The 16,787-nt window shown below is 39.5% G+C and overlaps 1 protein-coding gene across 5 annotated transcripts; it reads left to right on the top strand.

The window, feature by feature from the left end:
* Nucleotides 1–1,171: 1,171 nt before the first annotated feature.
* On the top strand, nt 1,172–16,692 carry git2b (G protein-coupled receptor kinase interacting ArfGAP 2b). Of its 5 annotated transcripts, none has more exons than XM_067575164.1 (20): nt 1,172–1,404; nt 1,929–2,062; nt 2,235–2,347; nt 3,564–3,669; nt 4,520–4,606; nt 4,700–4,830; nt 5,875–5,969; nt 6,072–6,117; nt 6,380–6,428; nt 6,544–6,616; nt 6,733–6,830; nt 6,931–7,042; nt 7,510–7,661; nt 7,761–7,913; nt 10,242–10,451; nt 10,629–10,718; nt 11,362–11,444; nt 12,100–12,255; nt 13,376–13,439; nt 13,734–16,692. In XM_067575164.1, exons 1-20 carry the CDS (start codon nt 1,353–1,355, stop codon nt 13,941–13,943), a joined length of 2,214 nt encoding a protein of 737 aa, XP_067431265.1. In that variant the 5' UTR covers nt 1,172–1,352; the 3' UTR covers nt 13,944–16,692. The 5 variants fall into 5 exon arrangements, with proteins under 5 accessions (XP_067431265.1, XP_067431266.1, XP_067431263.1 ...); XM_067575165.1 differs by having other exon boundaries at nt 6,377–6,428; nt 12,103–12,255; XM_067575162.1 differs by having other exon boundaries at nt 1,173–1,404; nt 6,377–6,428.
* Nucleotides 16,693–16,787: the final 95 nt, after the last annotated feature.

Raw genomic sequence — 16,787 nt, 5'->3', positions numbered from 1 at the left:
GATTGGAGATACTATAGCAGTATACAGTATGTTGCAATGAGCTCTAGGAAAAACAGTGAAATCTAGGAGGACATACAGTATGTTATACATGCAGCGGTACAGTATGACAGTGATAGGCAAACCAGAAAGGAGGAAGACAGGCGATGAAATTCTTGTTAAGTAGGCTAAGAGAGATACAAACATGGTGAACTGGGGATTTGAAATGAACAGGATTGAATACAATGGCAAGAAATTAACTTATAGTTTATGAATTGAATGTATTTTTGGCACAGGTGTGTGGAGAGCGGTGGCTGTAGAAATCCTTTAAGTAAAAGTATATGGTACAATAGCATAAAAATACTCAATTACAAGTAAAATCCTGCGTCAAAGTACCACCATGCAGAATGGCCAGTGTCAGAGTGTTAATGATGCATTCATCTATAATGTTGTAGCTGGCCAATGTGACATTAATTGATTAATTCATTCATTAGGGTTTTCATGTATCTTTGATAGTGGCTCATATTTTATAAGAAGATTTTACTGTATGCAAAATCTCAGTCTGAAAGTTCTTCATTGTCATATGAATATAATGGAGTAAAAACTACAATTGTACGTTCTGAAATATGGCGGAGTAGAGGTGTAAGCATATATATGGAAATATTCAAGTAAAGCACCTCACGAGCGTATGTGGGTACAGTAGGACAGGGGATTTCAAAGTGGGGTATGGGGTTCCCCAGGAGTCGTTGAGGGGGTTCCAGGGGTTTCCCAGCAAAAAGGGGAATAATTTATTTTCACTATAATTCCATTCATTAATAACACAGTGACAGAATGTATGACTACTTTGGTCATGGTTTTCATATACTTTTTGTAATAAAACATCTAAAAGCAAAAATCTTATCAAATGGGGGTCCGTGGTCTACTTTGTGTCACTTTAGGGGTCTTTGATGTGAAAAAGTTTGAGAACCACTGCAGTAGGATATGAAATGTGAGAAAAATGAGCCTCATGATTTATTTGATTTTATGCCCAAAACCAGACACAAACTATATCCACATACATATTACCACATCGGCCCATGATAGCTGGTCGAAATACTGTGTATCTGCATAGAGAAGACGTCGAAGAAAGTCGAGAAATCAAGGAAACGATGAAGGAAGCGAACAAGGAGGCACCGAGGAGGCAGTGTGAGTGTTGGGATGGGACACTGCTTTGTTCAACAGTAGGGAGGGCAGACGGGCTTAGTTGCCTTTGCCTGCCGTCGTTCAATACTATCTGGTGGACTATCCTGTCTTATTTTGGTCTAACTGTGTTGAAACGTATATTTTCTTTTTAAATTATTTGTCTTTCCTGGACTCTTGAGGATTTCTATTAAGGGATGTCAAAGCGAGTACGAAGCAGAGAGGTCTGCGCTGATTGCAGTGCTCCGGGTATGATGTCAAACAAGCTAGCTTTAGCTGTTAGCTAACGTAAACCAGCTAGCCCTAACTACTACCTAGTTAACGTTACCTCAAATACCTAAAGCAATTAATTATTAGCTAGATGGCTAGTTATAATGGTTTTATATTTTCTCCTTGTCGAAATATTTGTCTGTGTTTTGTTTGTGTGGTGATATTAACTTGTCTGACACCCCAAACTCTTGGTTTGAAATGCCTTTAATTAGTGATGGTTTTAAGCAGTTAATCTAACGTAACGTTAGGTTGCTAAGATACATTTACCGTTAACAAGTAGTGTTGTAGCACAACAGCGCAAACGCCAGGCTGCATTTGTGATTGTTATTTCGGATGTGTCGAAGACGTTAGGAAGCAACTAGCCCAGTGTTGCTGTCATTTACGGATATCTTCTTTTTGGCATGAATAGACGACCACAACTGCTTCAGATATAGCGGTATTAACCGTATCATCCATCTGTCGTTGCACTGATAGGTTAACCAACGTTGCATGTTTTATTATAGAGCCTCGCTGGGCCTCTGTTAACAGAGGTGTGTTGGTCTGCGATGAGTGCTGTAGCATCCATCGAGGTCTTGGACGACACAGCTCCCAAGTCCGTCATCTGACTCATTCACAATGGCCACCCTCCCAGTTACAGGTGAGGGGACAGGGACACAACCCCCCAAACACACCAGACATCCAGATGTACATGGACAGAATGTATTTATCATAAGTGTGGTTGCACCATCAGAAACTTTTAAGTGACTATCTTTTTATAGAAGCTAAATGGGTTTTCTTCAGGTGAACTATTCTGTGTTTTCATGTTTTAGATGGTCCAGACACTGTATGGCAATGGAGCCAATTCCATATGGGAGCACAGCCTTTTGGACCCTTCCTCTTCAGTGAGTGGGAAGCGCAAGGCCAACCCGCAGGACAGAGTTCAGTAAGTATTTGTGTGTGTGTGTATGTTTTACATGCACTTCTTACCTGAATAAATTTGATTTGTCTCAGTGCTGATCTTGATATGCTTGTTTGACTTTCATATAAAGCTCTTTTGGCAACATTTATTTTCATAGTTGCGGTCAGTGAGCATGATTCATGTCTGTTTCATGAACATGATTCATGACTAGTCAGTCGCAAGTAACTTTGAGAATTTAGGTGGCTTGATTAGTTGATATGCATTTGAAGAAATACACATCAAAATCAAAATAAATGCAGTATGCAATATCCTATTCATGTTTTCCATAAGGCATTGATTGGACAATTTAGTTGATTAATTGTATGATAATGCAAGCAAGTTAATTTTAAAGGATTTATGTGGCCTTTCCTTTATTGTGAACAACAAGCAGTCTGTGCTGTAACTCAGCGAGTCAAGCTGGCATTGAACAAACAGGAGATTAAACATATTGGAAAATATGCATCCAGTATTCTCAATCATTAGGCTATATAAACATAATGTATATAATAATTAGTAGTAAGTAATGGGAGAATAACTTTGAATCAATACCAGACATACATGGACAGAGATACTGTCAACAACTCTGAGATTAGAACATATAACAAAAAAACAATCTATGGGGCAGAGAGATGTGATGTGATGTAGTCACTCACATGCGCTGCCAGGTATAAACACTGTGTCGGTCTGGTGTCTGGCTGGTGGAGTAAAGATAAACAGTCAGCCATGTATAAACACAGCCGTGCTGAGTCCGTCCCTCACGCTCGGAGCAACAGGACAACAGCAGACAACAGACAAAGAGTAGGCAATGCACCAAATATGATCCTGGCTCCCAAATACAAGTTTCCCAGAGGATCAAGAACATTTAGAGGAACTCAGGATTTTAGTATATATTGATTTCCTGTAAGATAGTTCCATGTGTCAAATACATCCAAATTTGCGGACACTATGTCTGATTTCAGTATTAGACATATGGACGTCCATAGTTAAGCAATGACTTGAATTTTGTATATTTTTCACACATACATACATACAATTGACTATGTGGCATAGTAGTTACTTGGAAATATCATTGGTGTCTGGGTTTTCTTGACAAAACAAATTATGCAACAAGAAGCACCTGACAAGCATTTAGCTAACATAAATTCTTCACTGTTAGATGACGGTCCAGGTTTTAGTTATGAGAATGTTTTGTTGTTTCCAGTCCCAACAAGACAGAGTTCATCAAGGCCAAATACCAGATGCTCGCGTATGTTCATCGGATGCCTTGTCGGGAGGATGACAGTGTAACCGCAAAAGACCTCAGCAAGGTGAGAAATTGCTCTATTTTTGTTTTCTGAGTTAATTCCTCTTCATTTGCTCACTTTTGTGAGATGTAGGACAACCTTGTCTCATGTGAATAAGCTTTTCGGAGGCTGTGAAACCAAAAGCAGTGTGGTGAAAGAAAGCCAAATGTTTGTCTTTTGTACGGCAGAGGTTGCACCCACTGGCTGTTTGGTTTGTAACTTTAATATCTTTTACCATTTCATGTAAATTTCAGAAATGGCTTTGGCCTGTTTATAGATTCATTATTCACTGCAGCTGCTGCAGGATTCTGCCACTCATATTTTCTCATACTGGTCACGCTAGGACTAGACTATCAAATAGTATAACCCATCTGACCTCCGCTGCCTCTATTTCACACTCCTCTTGGATTTGTGCTCTGAATTCTATATTATTCCTTAGAAATAGTTGAACCACAAGCTGGGATTGTGATTTATAAAGAGAAAAGTGTGTGTAGGTGAATGCAAGGAAGGTATAAAAATCTATTTTTTGTTTCATGCAGGAATGTTTATCTTTAATACACCCTTAAATGTATATTATCTGTGCACCTTTTCAAAAAATATTAAGTTGGTGTATCCCTTAATTGCGATAATCTAATCTTTTATTTAAAGAATATTTGCAGCATGATAATACATCATGTCACAAGGAACAAAGCAACCAGATGTTAACACAGTAGAGCCATTCAGTCAGAATGGACAAAGTCTTCATAGAAACATTTCCAGCAGCAACTGAAGGTGTTGTCTCTCAGTACTGGACAGGTGTACTTAATGAAACCAGCACTGTGTTTATGCACTTAACAATCAAATTAAAACAAACTACTCCTGGTTCTCCATACAGCAACTGCATTCCAGTGTTCGGACGGGGAACATGGAGACCTGCCTCAGACTCTTATCTTTGGGAGCACAGGCCAACTTCTTCCATCCAGTAGGTGGAATAAGCAAAAAACAAATGATGTTAGGTGGTAAGTCGACATAATACTAATGCATAATCAATGTCTTGTGTTTTTTGGCACCACAGGAGAAAGGAAACACTCCATTGCACATAGCAGCAAAAGCGGGACAAATGTTACAAGCAGAACTGTTGGCAGTTTATGGAGCTGATCCCGGGGCTCTGGACTCCAGTGGGAAGACCCCCATCGATTATGCAAGGTAAAACATGGCCTATGTTTTTAATTTAACGCTTGTTAATCTGTTTATTTGCACCACTGAGTTTTTTGATTGGATTCTTTAGGTTTTTGCAGTGAGAGCCCTGTACCAACACTGCATAATGTTAATTAACACCATTTATAATTTTAGAGAAACCGAAATATGGAAAATATTGTTTTGAAGCATTGAAGTGTATTGAAAGTCATGGTTTGGAAAGTTCACTGGCCACCTCTGTCACCTGTGATTTCTGGTGAATCTTTGTTATAATTTTGCATTGTTAGCGTGCTGCTTTTTCCTTTTTTCATTGTGTGGTACCCATGACCACCCTGTAGTGTGGCTGCACGCATTACATAAATAGACACAGTGCATCTTACTGTCAGCTGTACCACAGGAAATGATACATATCCTTCAGAGATTTAAGCTTGTACATAAAAACAAACAGATGTGTGAGTGCAATATGTTCACTATAATACGTATTGATGTGTAAAATATTGTACATTGTCACTTAAAACAAAAGTGACAGAAAGTAAACAACTACATAAAGGTTTGGTACAAAAATGTCCTTGTTAGAAATCAGAAAAAAAACAGCTTAAGTGGCTAAAATATTTTCCATTCCTTGCACTACAATGAACACTGGACACAGACCCGGTGGCATTATCTCAGTGTCTGACTAATTCAATAAGAGTATGACTAACCGAGGTAGGGGGGAAGGAAAAATTATGTAGCACAGTGTGCTAGTTGACTCTGCTTGACTAGTTTAGCAAAAGCTGGAATGAAGACCTACAAAATAAAAGATTAAGAAAAAAAAGGTAAGGTAGCTGATTGTGATTTGACCCACGGACCTTCTGCTCTATTTGTGTGCTCTATAGATTACTTAGAAACTGAGTTACCCAACCAGAGTTGTGCTCTAAATGAGAAACATTGTTTTTGTGAATTTTATGGACACAAGTGTTTGATTAATTTAAAGGCATCCTACCCGAGGCATTTTTTAACCTTAGTATGGGGCTGTATATCTGAAACATGCTCTTTTATTTCTAATCTGTGCAGACAAGCTGGGCATCAGGAGCTTGCAGAGCGGCTAGTGGAGATCCAGTATGAACTCACTGACCGGTTAACATTTTACCTTTGTGGTAGGAGACCAGGTAAGTAGGCACAACAAGCACAGCTGCTGTCTGGAATTTGAGAATGAATGTTGTTTTTTTTATATATGTTAATCACTCTATTATGTCTTTGTTGTGTTGTAGATCACAGAAATGGGCAACACTTCATCATTCCGCAGATGGCAGACAGGTAATAGCTATGCACCACATCATACAGATAACAATACAAAGTGATATTATCAGCTCCTACAGGTTATGGGCTACTAGTCAATGCTATATGGGTTACTTTTGTTCTGTACAATCTTCTTCCTCAATCTTTTTCTTATGCTGCGTTCTTTTGATGGAAAAGAAATAAGTAAGTATATTTGTACTTTTGCTATCGGATGTCTGCTTGTTTGTGTGGAATTTTGTTAGAATAAAAATAAATTATTTAAATCTTTCGTCCAAAGCAGTCTGGATTTGTCAGAGTTTGCAAAAGCTGCAAAGAAGAAGCTCCAGTCTGTAAGACATTTTACACTTCATTTTTTTTTCCTGTGAGATCCAAAATAGATTCTCATTTAACTTCCTGTTCAGTTGTTTACAAGCAAACCACAAATTCTGCTTTATTTTGTTTTAGCTAAGTAACCATCAGTTTGAAGAACTCGCCATGGATGTTTATGATGAAGTCGACAGAAGAGAAACAGATGCAGGTAAATATCCATGAAAAGTAAAAAACACACAGTATTTAATTTGTCATGCTTTGTAAGATGTGTGATGAACTATCAGCGATATCTTGTGGTGGTGTTTTTTTTTTTTTTTTTTTCAGTGTGGTTGGCTACTCAGAACCACAGTACACTTGTGACAGACACCACAGTTGTGCCTTTTCTGCCTGTCAACCCTGAGTACTCATCTACCAGAAACCAGGCAAGTGCTAACACAAGTTTGAACTTTTAACTTCTTCATTCTGCAAACCGGATTTAACAGTGCTGACATGTTGTAATGTTTGTTATATTTGCTTCCTCAGGGTCGTCAAAAATTGGCAAGGTTTAGTGCTCACGAATTTGCCACCTTGGTCATTGATATTCTAACCGATGCTAAACGTCGGCAGTGGGGTAACTCTTGCGACAGTCCCAGAGGTACAGTTTGTTTCAGTTTGTAGTTTTGACCTTGAATTTGCTTGCTAATTACTTTTGTTTTGGGTTTTATTAATGTTTCTATTGCAATGAATGTCTGATTAGCCTATAAAATCAAAATTGGTTGATGCAAATAAGATGCAGAAAGTCAGCATTGAATTTTACATTCAAATGCGGGCTCAGCTATAAAGGCCACAATCAGAATGTAGGCCATGTGTGTTGATGTTTGTGCAAAAAAGTGCAAAACACAGATTGTGATTTAGGGTTTTAATAATGAAAACTCCTGCATTCTGTAAGTTATAGCAAACCACATTACAGCCTGTTTACTTCCTTGTGCATACTCAAGGAAGACTGTTAGGGGTGTATTCTGCAAGTGAAATGTGGTCCTTAGCTATTTGATTTAGACCGCTGCCTCTAGCCAGTGGGGCTTGTTTGATCCCTAATCCTTTGATCTGATGGTCTGCCTTCAGAGAACGTAGAGCTGATCCTTCAGGGAATAGACAGTTGCCATAACAGCGAGAGCCAGGACAATGACCAGCCAGATTACGACAGTGTGGCATCAGACGAAGACCCAGTACAAGAGGCAACCTGTGGAGACAGCTGCAATGATGGGAGGACCAAGGTGAAAGTCTTTTCGAACCTGCTAATATTCTGATTCTGGTATTTTAACTTTTTAAACTGATCAAATGAATCTCATCCTATGTAACCTGTTCTGCTGCAGAGCTCTGAGTCGTCTGACCTCTCTGACGGACCAATCACAGTGCAAGAATTTATGGAGGTGAAGAGCGCCCTCACTGCATCAGAAGCCAAAATACAGCAACTTCTTAAAGTCAACTGTCACCTCAGTGAAGAACTGCGAATGATGCAGAGCAAGGTCAGTTAATTCACATGTCATCCATAAGCAAAGTTTCTTTTTGTTTGCAGGGATGCATTCAAACTCGGCATCCGTACTCTGAGCTGTGCATTACACTCATAATTTGATTTATGTCACATTAATTAATTAGATGGTAGTACATATCAATATTTAAAGATCCATAATAAGGGGTCCCTTTGTAATGTATTAATAGTATTTACATCCTCATTAGCATTACAAACAATATGCCTTGTGACATTAATGCAAAAGCCAGTTATTGATAACACTCCTCTTTTCACTTCCTTCCCCCGTGAGTGCAATGTACTAGACGAGTGAAGTGCATTTAACAGTGTTAGAGACTTTCTCTCTGAATAACTCTAACATGCAGGCAGGATTAAAAAGTTAGCCTGTGTGTGCCATACTTCGTCATTCTTCATGTCACCAGAGAAATTTATTAATTTGATTTCACTCTTGGAAGCTAGTTATTTATGCTAAGGTTATGCCTGTTTGAATATGTCAGGCATGGCCTCCTCCTCCCTATTTAAAATTATACAGTTCATGAATTTGTAGTTGTGGGGGAAGACCATGTTTTGACGTATAAATGGGTCAAGTGCTATAGGAGATTATAATTCAGTACTGGCTGAAATTCTTCACTACTAGAGAAAATGGCTGCTGTGTTTCTGGATGGGGAAATTCCTGTGCGAATAATTAACATTCACCAGACTTCCCCTGCTATGCCATTCAGTGAAACAGATTGGATGTTGCAGTTCTTTGTGCTAAAAGAGAATGTGGGTTCATACAAAGGTCCAAGTCAGATATCAGAAATACTAATCCACAAATGATAACCCAGGAGGACTTAAGGCTCCATCACCTCCAGAATGCTCGTAGCAAGTACTGGCAATAGATTATTTTTTCTATTCCAGACATATGTATCACATCAATCAATTCTTTATTTCTTAGTAGTTCAAAAAAAAAAGTAGATTTTCCTACTTGGCCCCAGTGGTATTTAGAAATGCACATAGTTTTACTTGCTGAGGTTTTGAGGAAATCCTCCTCTGTTATTAAGATTTCTACCAGAACTGAATAGCAGCGTCTGTTTCTAGAAACAATATCCCAGTTATTCAGCACACTACACATACCTTGGTGTGGACAGTTATCAGTATTCTCACCAATTTCTTCAGTAGAAAATAGTTCCCAAATAAAAGGGGTTGACGGGATTTTATGAAAATTGGTACTTTGTTAACAGTACAAAGCCTTTGTGCCATAATTCACAATTGGCATTAGCATTAGATGCCCAGTTATTCGGGCTATTTCATCTCATACCCCCTATGACTTCTTTTTGCCTCAGTTGCTCCTGCTCAACACAGCACCTGCTTATATTGCCAGGTGTGTCATGCTATGAATAGACCAAATTTTTATGCTTAGAAAATATGCTGTGTATAAAAAAAGACAAGAAGGTTAAGCTACCTATGCACCCATTTTGGATGATGGCAGCATATCATCTGGTTTTCTTCGATGCCTCAGAGTTCTCCACAGTCCAGCTTCTTTCTTTCTTTCTTTCTTTCTTTCTTTCTTTCTTTCTTTCTTTCTTCTCTTGGCAGAGAGTCAGTGTTAACACAATGTACTGCCTCCTCCTGCTGGTTTATTTACTCCCCAACCATGCTGCTTTTTCCAGACAAACGTAACCTTCCTCTACCCTCGCCTCGTGCACCCACCCAAACCTCAGTTCTAAGACACAAATGGACTCAAAACATTTCCTAACATATAAGTTTAACATATAAGTTTATCTAACAAGCCTCTAACATTCTTAGTTCAAAATTCATTGCTTATTTTCACAGTCAGACACAGTGAGACAAAGAACCAAACTGTAGGTAACAATGCTTTGTGTTAGCCTGGTAGTACTTACCTCTCTATGCCCTTTACTCTTGACGCTCTCTGTAGGTTTTATAGTTTATTTGTTATCCAATTTGTTGACTTCATGTGATAATTTACATAATAGTAGAGACTCTAATTGTAGACAGAACACTAAACACTCAAATTTCTCATTGCTCTTTTCAGTTTCTAAGTGCAGCTTATGTAAATAAGGGCAACCACTTATGCTGCAGTTTCTCAAGGGATTGTACTGAAGGAGTTACTGTCAACACACAGTGTCAGCATTTTATCTGCCAAAGAAACAAACTATTTGTTGTGAGAAAAACGTAGACGAGAAACCAGAAACACCACAAAGGTGAAGAGGAGCTCACTGGAGGCTTAGCCGTATTCTACTCCATTATTGATGTTTGGCCAAGCTTTTGTAAGGAGATCATCCCCCAGCTACGGCTGAATTGAAAGATGTTTTGTTCTCCTCAGCTCAACTCCCTGCAAACTGAAAACACAACACTGCGATGGCAAACCCCCAGCGGACAACAACACCTCCAGGGGCCCTTTGGTCGACACCCACCCCGCGGGGGCCGAGCCATGTCCATGTACGAGACGGGTTCTTCTCCGAGGCAGTACCCCCACCGAGGCGAGACAGCCCGGCAAGAGGATGGAGTCGTTTTACAACCGTTCCCGACCAACGTAAGCACAGAAGCACCAGTGTTCCTGCTCAGTTCAGTCTTCACAAGACAAAATAATGATGCCTGGCTTTGGGGCTGGTGTTGGTTTGTCATTCATTCATTCATTCATTCATTCATTCAGTCATTCATTCATTGCATCTCAATAGAGTATGCTCAACTTGGTTTGAACCCTTTCTAGATTGGGAGGGGTCCTTTGGGGACGGCTGCTTCCTCCCTCCCTACCTTCCCCTCTTCCCTGTCCTGGTCGTGGGATGAGAGATCTCGAAGGGTTAAGTACTGAAGTTCCCCTCGGTTCAGAGGCAGCCCCAGGGGACGGTGAAAACTGTCCCCCTGCTCGACCCACCAGTCTTCTCTCTCCTGATTTGTGTCTTTAAGCTGCTTTTTTTTTTTTTATCAGTGTCGCCTGCCTGCCTGCATGCACCACAGTGCATCTGCTACAGTTCAGTTATCTGAACAACCCTAGTTCTTTTTCTCCACAGAGAACCTCAACCAGAGCTGCTTTGACTCAAGTAAACATCTGAAGAGATGATGAAATCCTGCAGTTTGAATGATCAGAATGCAGGGTCCAATATTCAAAGATAGATAGAAAGATAGATAAAATGGCTCGTCACAATGTGCTTATTAGTCTTGGCTACTGTTAAAAGCACCCACAGTTTACATCAGGATTTCTTTGCATCTACTAATACGCACTGCGTTACGCCTTGGACACGACATGGTTTTATATTTCCTGTCCTTTTCCTCTTCATCTCCTTTAAAACCAAATGTCTGATACTGTGAACTTGGCTTTGTTTTTCAGAAATGCATGATTCTGATTTCTTTGTGCCTACAGTCGCTGTGGTAATACATTTGTTTTAATCCTACAGTGTATACTGTATTATCTGATTGATGGTAATCCACTCATGTCCCTATAGGGCTGTAGTCTGGAAGGACAGAGCACTATGCTGGAGAATGACTATGATATAACGCCCAACCACTCTGAGCTGGAGGAGTCTGGGTAAGATCTATTTGTATTAACTCTGTACCCTACTTTGAAATTCACTGTAAACAGATTTTAGATTTTAAAACCGAGACTGTTTCCTCTTTGAAGATTTGGAAACATTTCTACGTTTCCGTCACTGATATGAAACCAAAAAACCCACAATTTCTTTAGAAAACCAGCAGATTGGTTCTTTGAATTAATACATTAAAAAAACATTTTTGCTATAGACCAGCTCTTTGAAGCTTTGCAGGGTTTAGTAAACATATTGCAGCAGTAGGACTTTGCACCTGTTTGACGTAAGCAACAGCCAGTAGCCTTTGGTTGTTTTTTTCCATTTACGCACATGTAGTGGTGAATATAGTTACTCCAATTGCCTATTTGTTTAGCAGCTATGAAATAGATTGACCTAGTTTTCTATTTTCTCCAACAAGAGAAGACTTACTATAGCACATTCACAGTTAAAGGAAGTACTATTATACTTTTTTGGGATGTTTTTTCATAAAGATGTTTATGTTTAATTCACATTCAGTGCACTGCAAATCAGAATAAATCTCTTCTTATGAATTGGAAAAGTATTTTAAAAAAAATCTGTCTTTTAGGAATTTCAGTGCATATTGCAGTAATCAGTGATAATTTGTTGTTGTTGTTTTTTTTCTTCTTGCATTTTTAGCAGCCCCCTTCCAGCCTCTGAAGCCGTGGAGACAGAGGAGGAGGGTGAGGAAGATTCCACCCTGCCGTGCACAGAGGATGTCATCTGTAAGACGGAGCAGATCACTAAGAACATACAGGAGCTTCTGAGAGCTGCCCAGGAGACCAAACACGAAAGGTATTAAATGTGTGAAATATAACATCAAATATATTAAAAGTTGTTTGATATTAATAAAAGTAATTTCTCATCATTTGATGCGCTGTAAATCACAGTTTGCACTGTCAGGCATCAGGCAGTTTTATGCGAAATCTAAGAATCTATATTTGTCTGTGTGGCCTTCTGAAGAGGGGAAAAAGTGCTTTATCCTCTGTCTCGGCTGCTTCTAGGTCAGTGGTTTCTAATAGTTGTCCTCAGGGCCTAAGACACTGCTGGCTTTCTTTCATTCTAGCCAGCTAACCAGTGACTGATTTACACCGGTGTAGCAAGGCCAATGCAGTTAACCACATGATATAGAAACCAGCAGTACTCTGGTCCCAGAAACAAGGATTAAGAGCTCTTTGTAAACTGGCCTCTATCCCGGTGTCCTAGAGACTGTATGTCTGCTGGGGGTAGGCCCTGTGTCTAATGCAGCTGACAGGAAACCCCACACAATCACATATTCCCCCATGATCAGCCAAATCCACAGCGATATCCAAATTTAGTCCATTTGCCATTTGTCTTTTTAATTTTTTGTGAGATACGCTGTAGCTGACATTTTGCCTCGGTCTGTCTGTTGGCTTCACTGGGTTCTGATGGTTAGAAAATGGGTCCTAACCAAACCACAGAGACCCCCCATATAGTCTCAGCTCTCATGGTGGTCCTCAATGAGCACAAATACTATGAAACTTTGAACAGCACGTTCCAAGATATCACTAGTCTAATGCAGGCTTTCACAGCTTGATTATTGGCTTCTGCTGTGAGGATATTGGTCTCTTGGGTCAAATAAAATTGCTTTCAGGTTGAGTGTAAGTCATGATGTCGATGTAGTTGTCCTTTCGTGCTACATCTTAGTTCTTCTGGAAGGTTGCACCGCTGCCATGCATTCAGTATAGTTAGTAACACCATCAAATACAGTAGATAAGCAGTGGGCCAAACATTGCAGATGCAGTTTATGGATATTCTTTGCTGGATAAAACATCTTCATGACACAAAATAGGACAAGTATATTTCCTCAGGCTGCTATTTTTTGATGTCCATGGCGAGGAATTTTTGTGGTGGCTCTGGATCACTCATTCAGCCTTTTGTCCGTTTCCCACAGCTTTCTGCCCTGTTCAGAAAAGATCTGCATGGCTGTGTCGGAGATGGCCGCCCTGTTTCCCAAGGTAAGATGACTCCCACCAACAGCTTGTTGTCCCTTCCCCCAAGTAATTAAAGGATTTGTTGTTTGTTTTGTAAACAGCCAAAGGGAATATAACATGACATGTGTAGATGGGTTGTCCCAGTTCATTGCATTACTTCGTTTTATGTTTACTATTTATTGGATTACTTAGTTTTATGTTTACCCACACACACACACAGAGTGCCCATGAGCCTGCTGACCACAATGAGACTTTATTTATGGACGTTGCCATTTCAGTCCCTTATCAAGTCTCCATCATCTCTACTTTCCCTCACAGAGGCCGTCCTCGGAGACCGTGCGAGGGTCTCTGTGTCTGCTCACTTCAAGCGCCAGCAGGCTGCACGGGGAGTGCCAGAAGGCCGCAGAGCACAACCCCTGCCCGTCAGACATCCAGCTGGTCACTCAGCAGGTCATCCAGTGCGCCTATGACATTGCCAAAGCTGCCAAGCAACTTGTCACTGTGACAACCAAAGAAAACAACAACTAACTAAACCCCCCCCCCCAAAAAAAACACTTCTGATACACCCAAAATACAACTTGAAACAACCTTAAATAATGTTGCTAATTTCAACTTAATCAGTGTTACCACCATTTTTTTGTTTTCCTATATTATACATAGAAATATTCACATACATTCCTTGAGGTGGGAAAATATTACAATGCAAAATTACTGATCAATCAAAAGCTTTATTTATTTTCTTGTTTTTGTACCATGGTAATACAGAGTAAACATCTTTTTAAAGATGTAGGAGAAAACCTGTTCTCATTCTTTACCTCACAAGGAGATAACAGTTAAATCCACACAATTTCCAAAAGTGCAATGTTGTGTGTGTGTGTCTATATATATATAAAACAATTAGAACAACAAGCAGTTGAGCCTTCTACATTGTACTTTTCTACCATAGTATTTTAGTGGACACTTAAGGTCATCAACTGTTCTTCTTGAGGTCTGGTGTCTGGCATGGCTGAGCTGCCAAAGAGGACCAAAAGTCTGCAAGACACCCGTCATCAAGGATCAGAATAGATGAATCTTAATCTACACCAGTGACACCAGGTTAATCTTCCTTTCAAATTTCAAATGTTTTTTTTTTTTTTTTTTTTTTTTAAAGATGCAATGACAGTATTTAACCTTGAATCATTGTGATGCCACTTGCTAGGAGTTCAAATGTTTGTTTAGTAAGCAAACTGTGATCATGAAAACAGCTTCAGTGCATCGAGCACCATGTAAGGCCAGCGACAGCGTGCAAACTTTCATTCCATCCAGCAGCTCCAGCAGGTGATCTCACTGTTCAGTCCCTCCACGCTGGTTGAAGACGTGTTTATAAGTATCAGTAGTTTTTGGAGTTATAATGTTACAGCCATACTTCTGATGTTGTATGTATGTGTGTGAGTGAGTGTGCGTGTGCGTGTGTGCGAGCGAGCGCAGTTGTCCTCAAAGGCCCATGTGAAATCCATTTTGAATCAATTTTAATAGCATTATGCAAATATATAAAATATATGTATCAATGTAATTCTTTATCGAAATAATCCAAATGCTATTCTATTTATAAACTGTATGTCATACCTCTAAGAAAATATCAATGTTTATTTTCATAAGCTTTTGTTTTAACATGTTGCTCCTCACAGGCAAACGTTTGTTCTGAGGTTTGGGACGTCTCAGCCGGCAGTTAATGTGTAGGCAACTTGTGATTTCTGTTCATTTGGTGTGGTGCTGTAACTCCAGTGTGTCAAGATGCTGCCTGTACCGCCTATGGTTTACAATCAATGATGAAGTAAATGTGCTCTCAAAGTTTAGAGTACCTGTTGTAGAACTTGGGTCTAATGTGTCACTCATTGTTGTGAGCCAGATAAGTTTCAATCAGGGGTGGAAAGAGAAGTAGAATATCCTGCCCAGCTGCAGTACTGTAGCTGTTTCAGTATAAATATGCGACCCCTCCCTTTTGGCAGTTTCTCTCCAATTCAGTGATGCTCTTCAAAGTGACGAATGCCTTTTCTTTATAGGAAAGCTTTCTCAAAAAGTTGCCTAAAGAGGGAATAGCACAGGATGTCATAAAATGCCCTAAACTGCTCTTGAGTACAGATGATTACAGTATTAATGTGTTCTGTTCAGTTTCAAGTCTTCAAAGTGATCATTTTGTGACAAATCTTAACTCCACTTACTAGTTTTTTCCAGTGATTTTAGCCGCATCTCATGGCTCTGTCAGAGAATTAAGTTTGCTCACTCGTCATGGAGATAATTTTGTTGCTCATTTCTTTTATTTACTTTTTTTGTTTTGTTTTTATCTTCTTTTGAATAGTGGTCTAATGAGAAAATAGCCCAAAATAGTCTGTTTTGTTATTAGCTTCCAGTTACTTTCATTTTCTCTTATACACAGATACAATCATTATTTTCATTTTTAAAGGCTAGATAACAGTCATCATGTCTGCAAACTCAGTAATGTCCCATTATACAGCAACATCTATTTGTTTGCTGACTTTGGCCACCACAAGCTACTGGTCATACCAGACCAATTAAGGCTGTTTTGCTTATGAATTCAACTTTTCATTTGTATGATGAAGAATGTGTCATTTCCTCTTTAAAAAGTTAAAGGATCAGTTCTAGGATTTAGTGGCATTTAGCAGTGAGGTTGCAGATTGTGACCAAATGAATACACCTCCCCCTCCCCTTCCAAGCATGTAGGAGAACCTAAGGTGGCCGCAAAACTCCCAAAAACTACGAAAGGCCCTCTCTACAGCCAGTGTTTGGTTTGTCTGTTCTGGGCTACTGTAGAAACATGGCGGGCTCCATGGAAGGGGGCTATGTAGATATAAACAGCTCATTCCAAGGTAACGAAAACACAACAATTTTTATTTTCATGGGATTATACACTAATTAAAACATACTAATGAACATTATATTCCGTTTCTGTCGTTCCACGAGATGCCACTAAATTCTACACACTGCACCTTTAAATCTTAGTTCATTTCTAACCAAAAATCCTGATTGGATCATGAGAGCATCAAACCAAATTTAATTATAAGAAACCAACAATACTACATTAAAATACTTAAATATTGGCTACCTTTAAATAAGTACAAGAACAAACTACTGAGTTACAGTAATATCAGTATATATTCAGTTTCTTTCCACCCCTGGTTTCAAACTTTAATTCCTTGTAACCTATAGCCTACCACTGCCTCTGTGGTTGAAAACAATCCCTGCCTTTAGGTCTAATAAAGTATAATTCATACCTCAACTGGCTCGTTGTCGTGTGTGTGTGTGTGTGTGTGTATCTTGTGGACATTTAGTGGGGAGGGGGTTTTCAACACGCCTGTGTATAATGTCCCACCT

The sequence above is a fragment of the Thunnus thynnus genome, chromosome 19, assembly GCF_963924715.1.
Source record: "Thunnus thynnus chromosome 19, fThuThy2.1, whole genome shotgun sequence".
NCBI lineage: Eukaryota > Metazoa > Chordata > Actinopteri > Scombriformes > Scombridae > Thunnus > Thunnus thynnus.
Note: the sequence above shows the minus strand (reverse complement) of the source record. Positions and strands in the feature narration are given on the sequence as shown.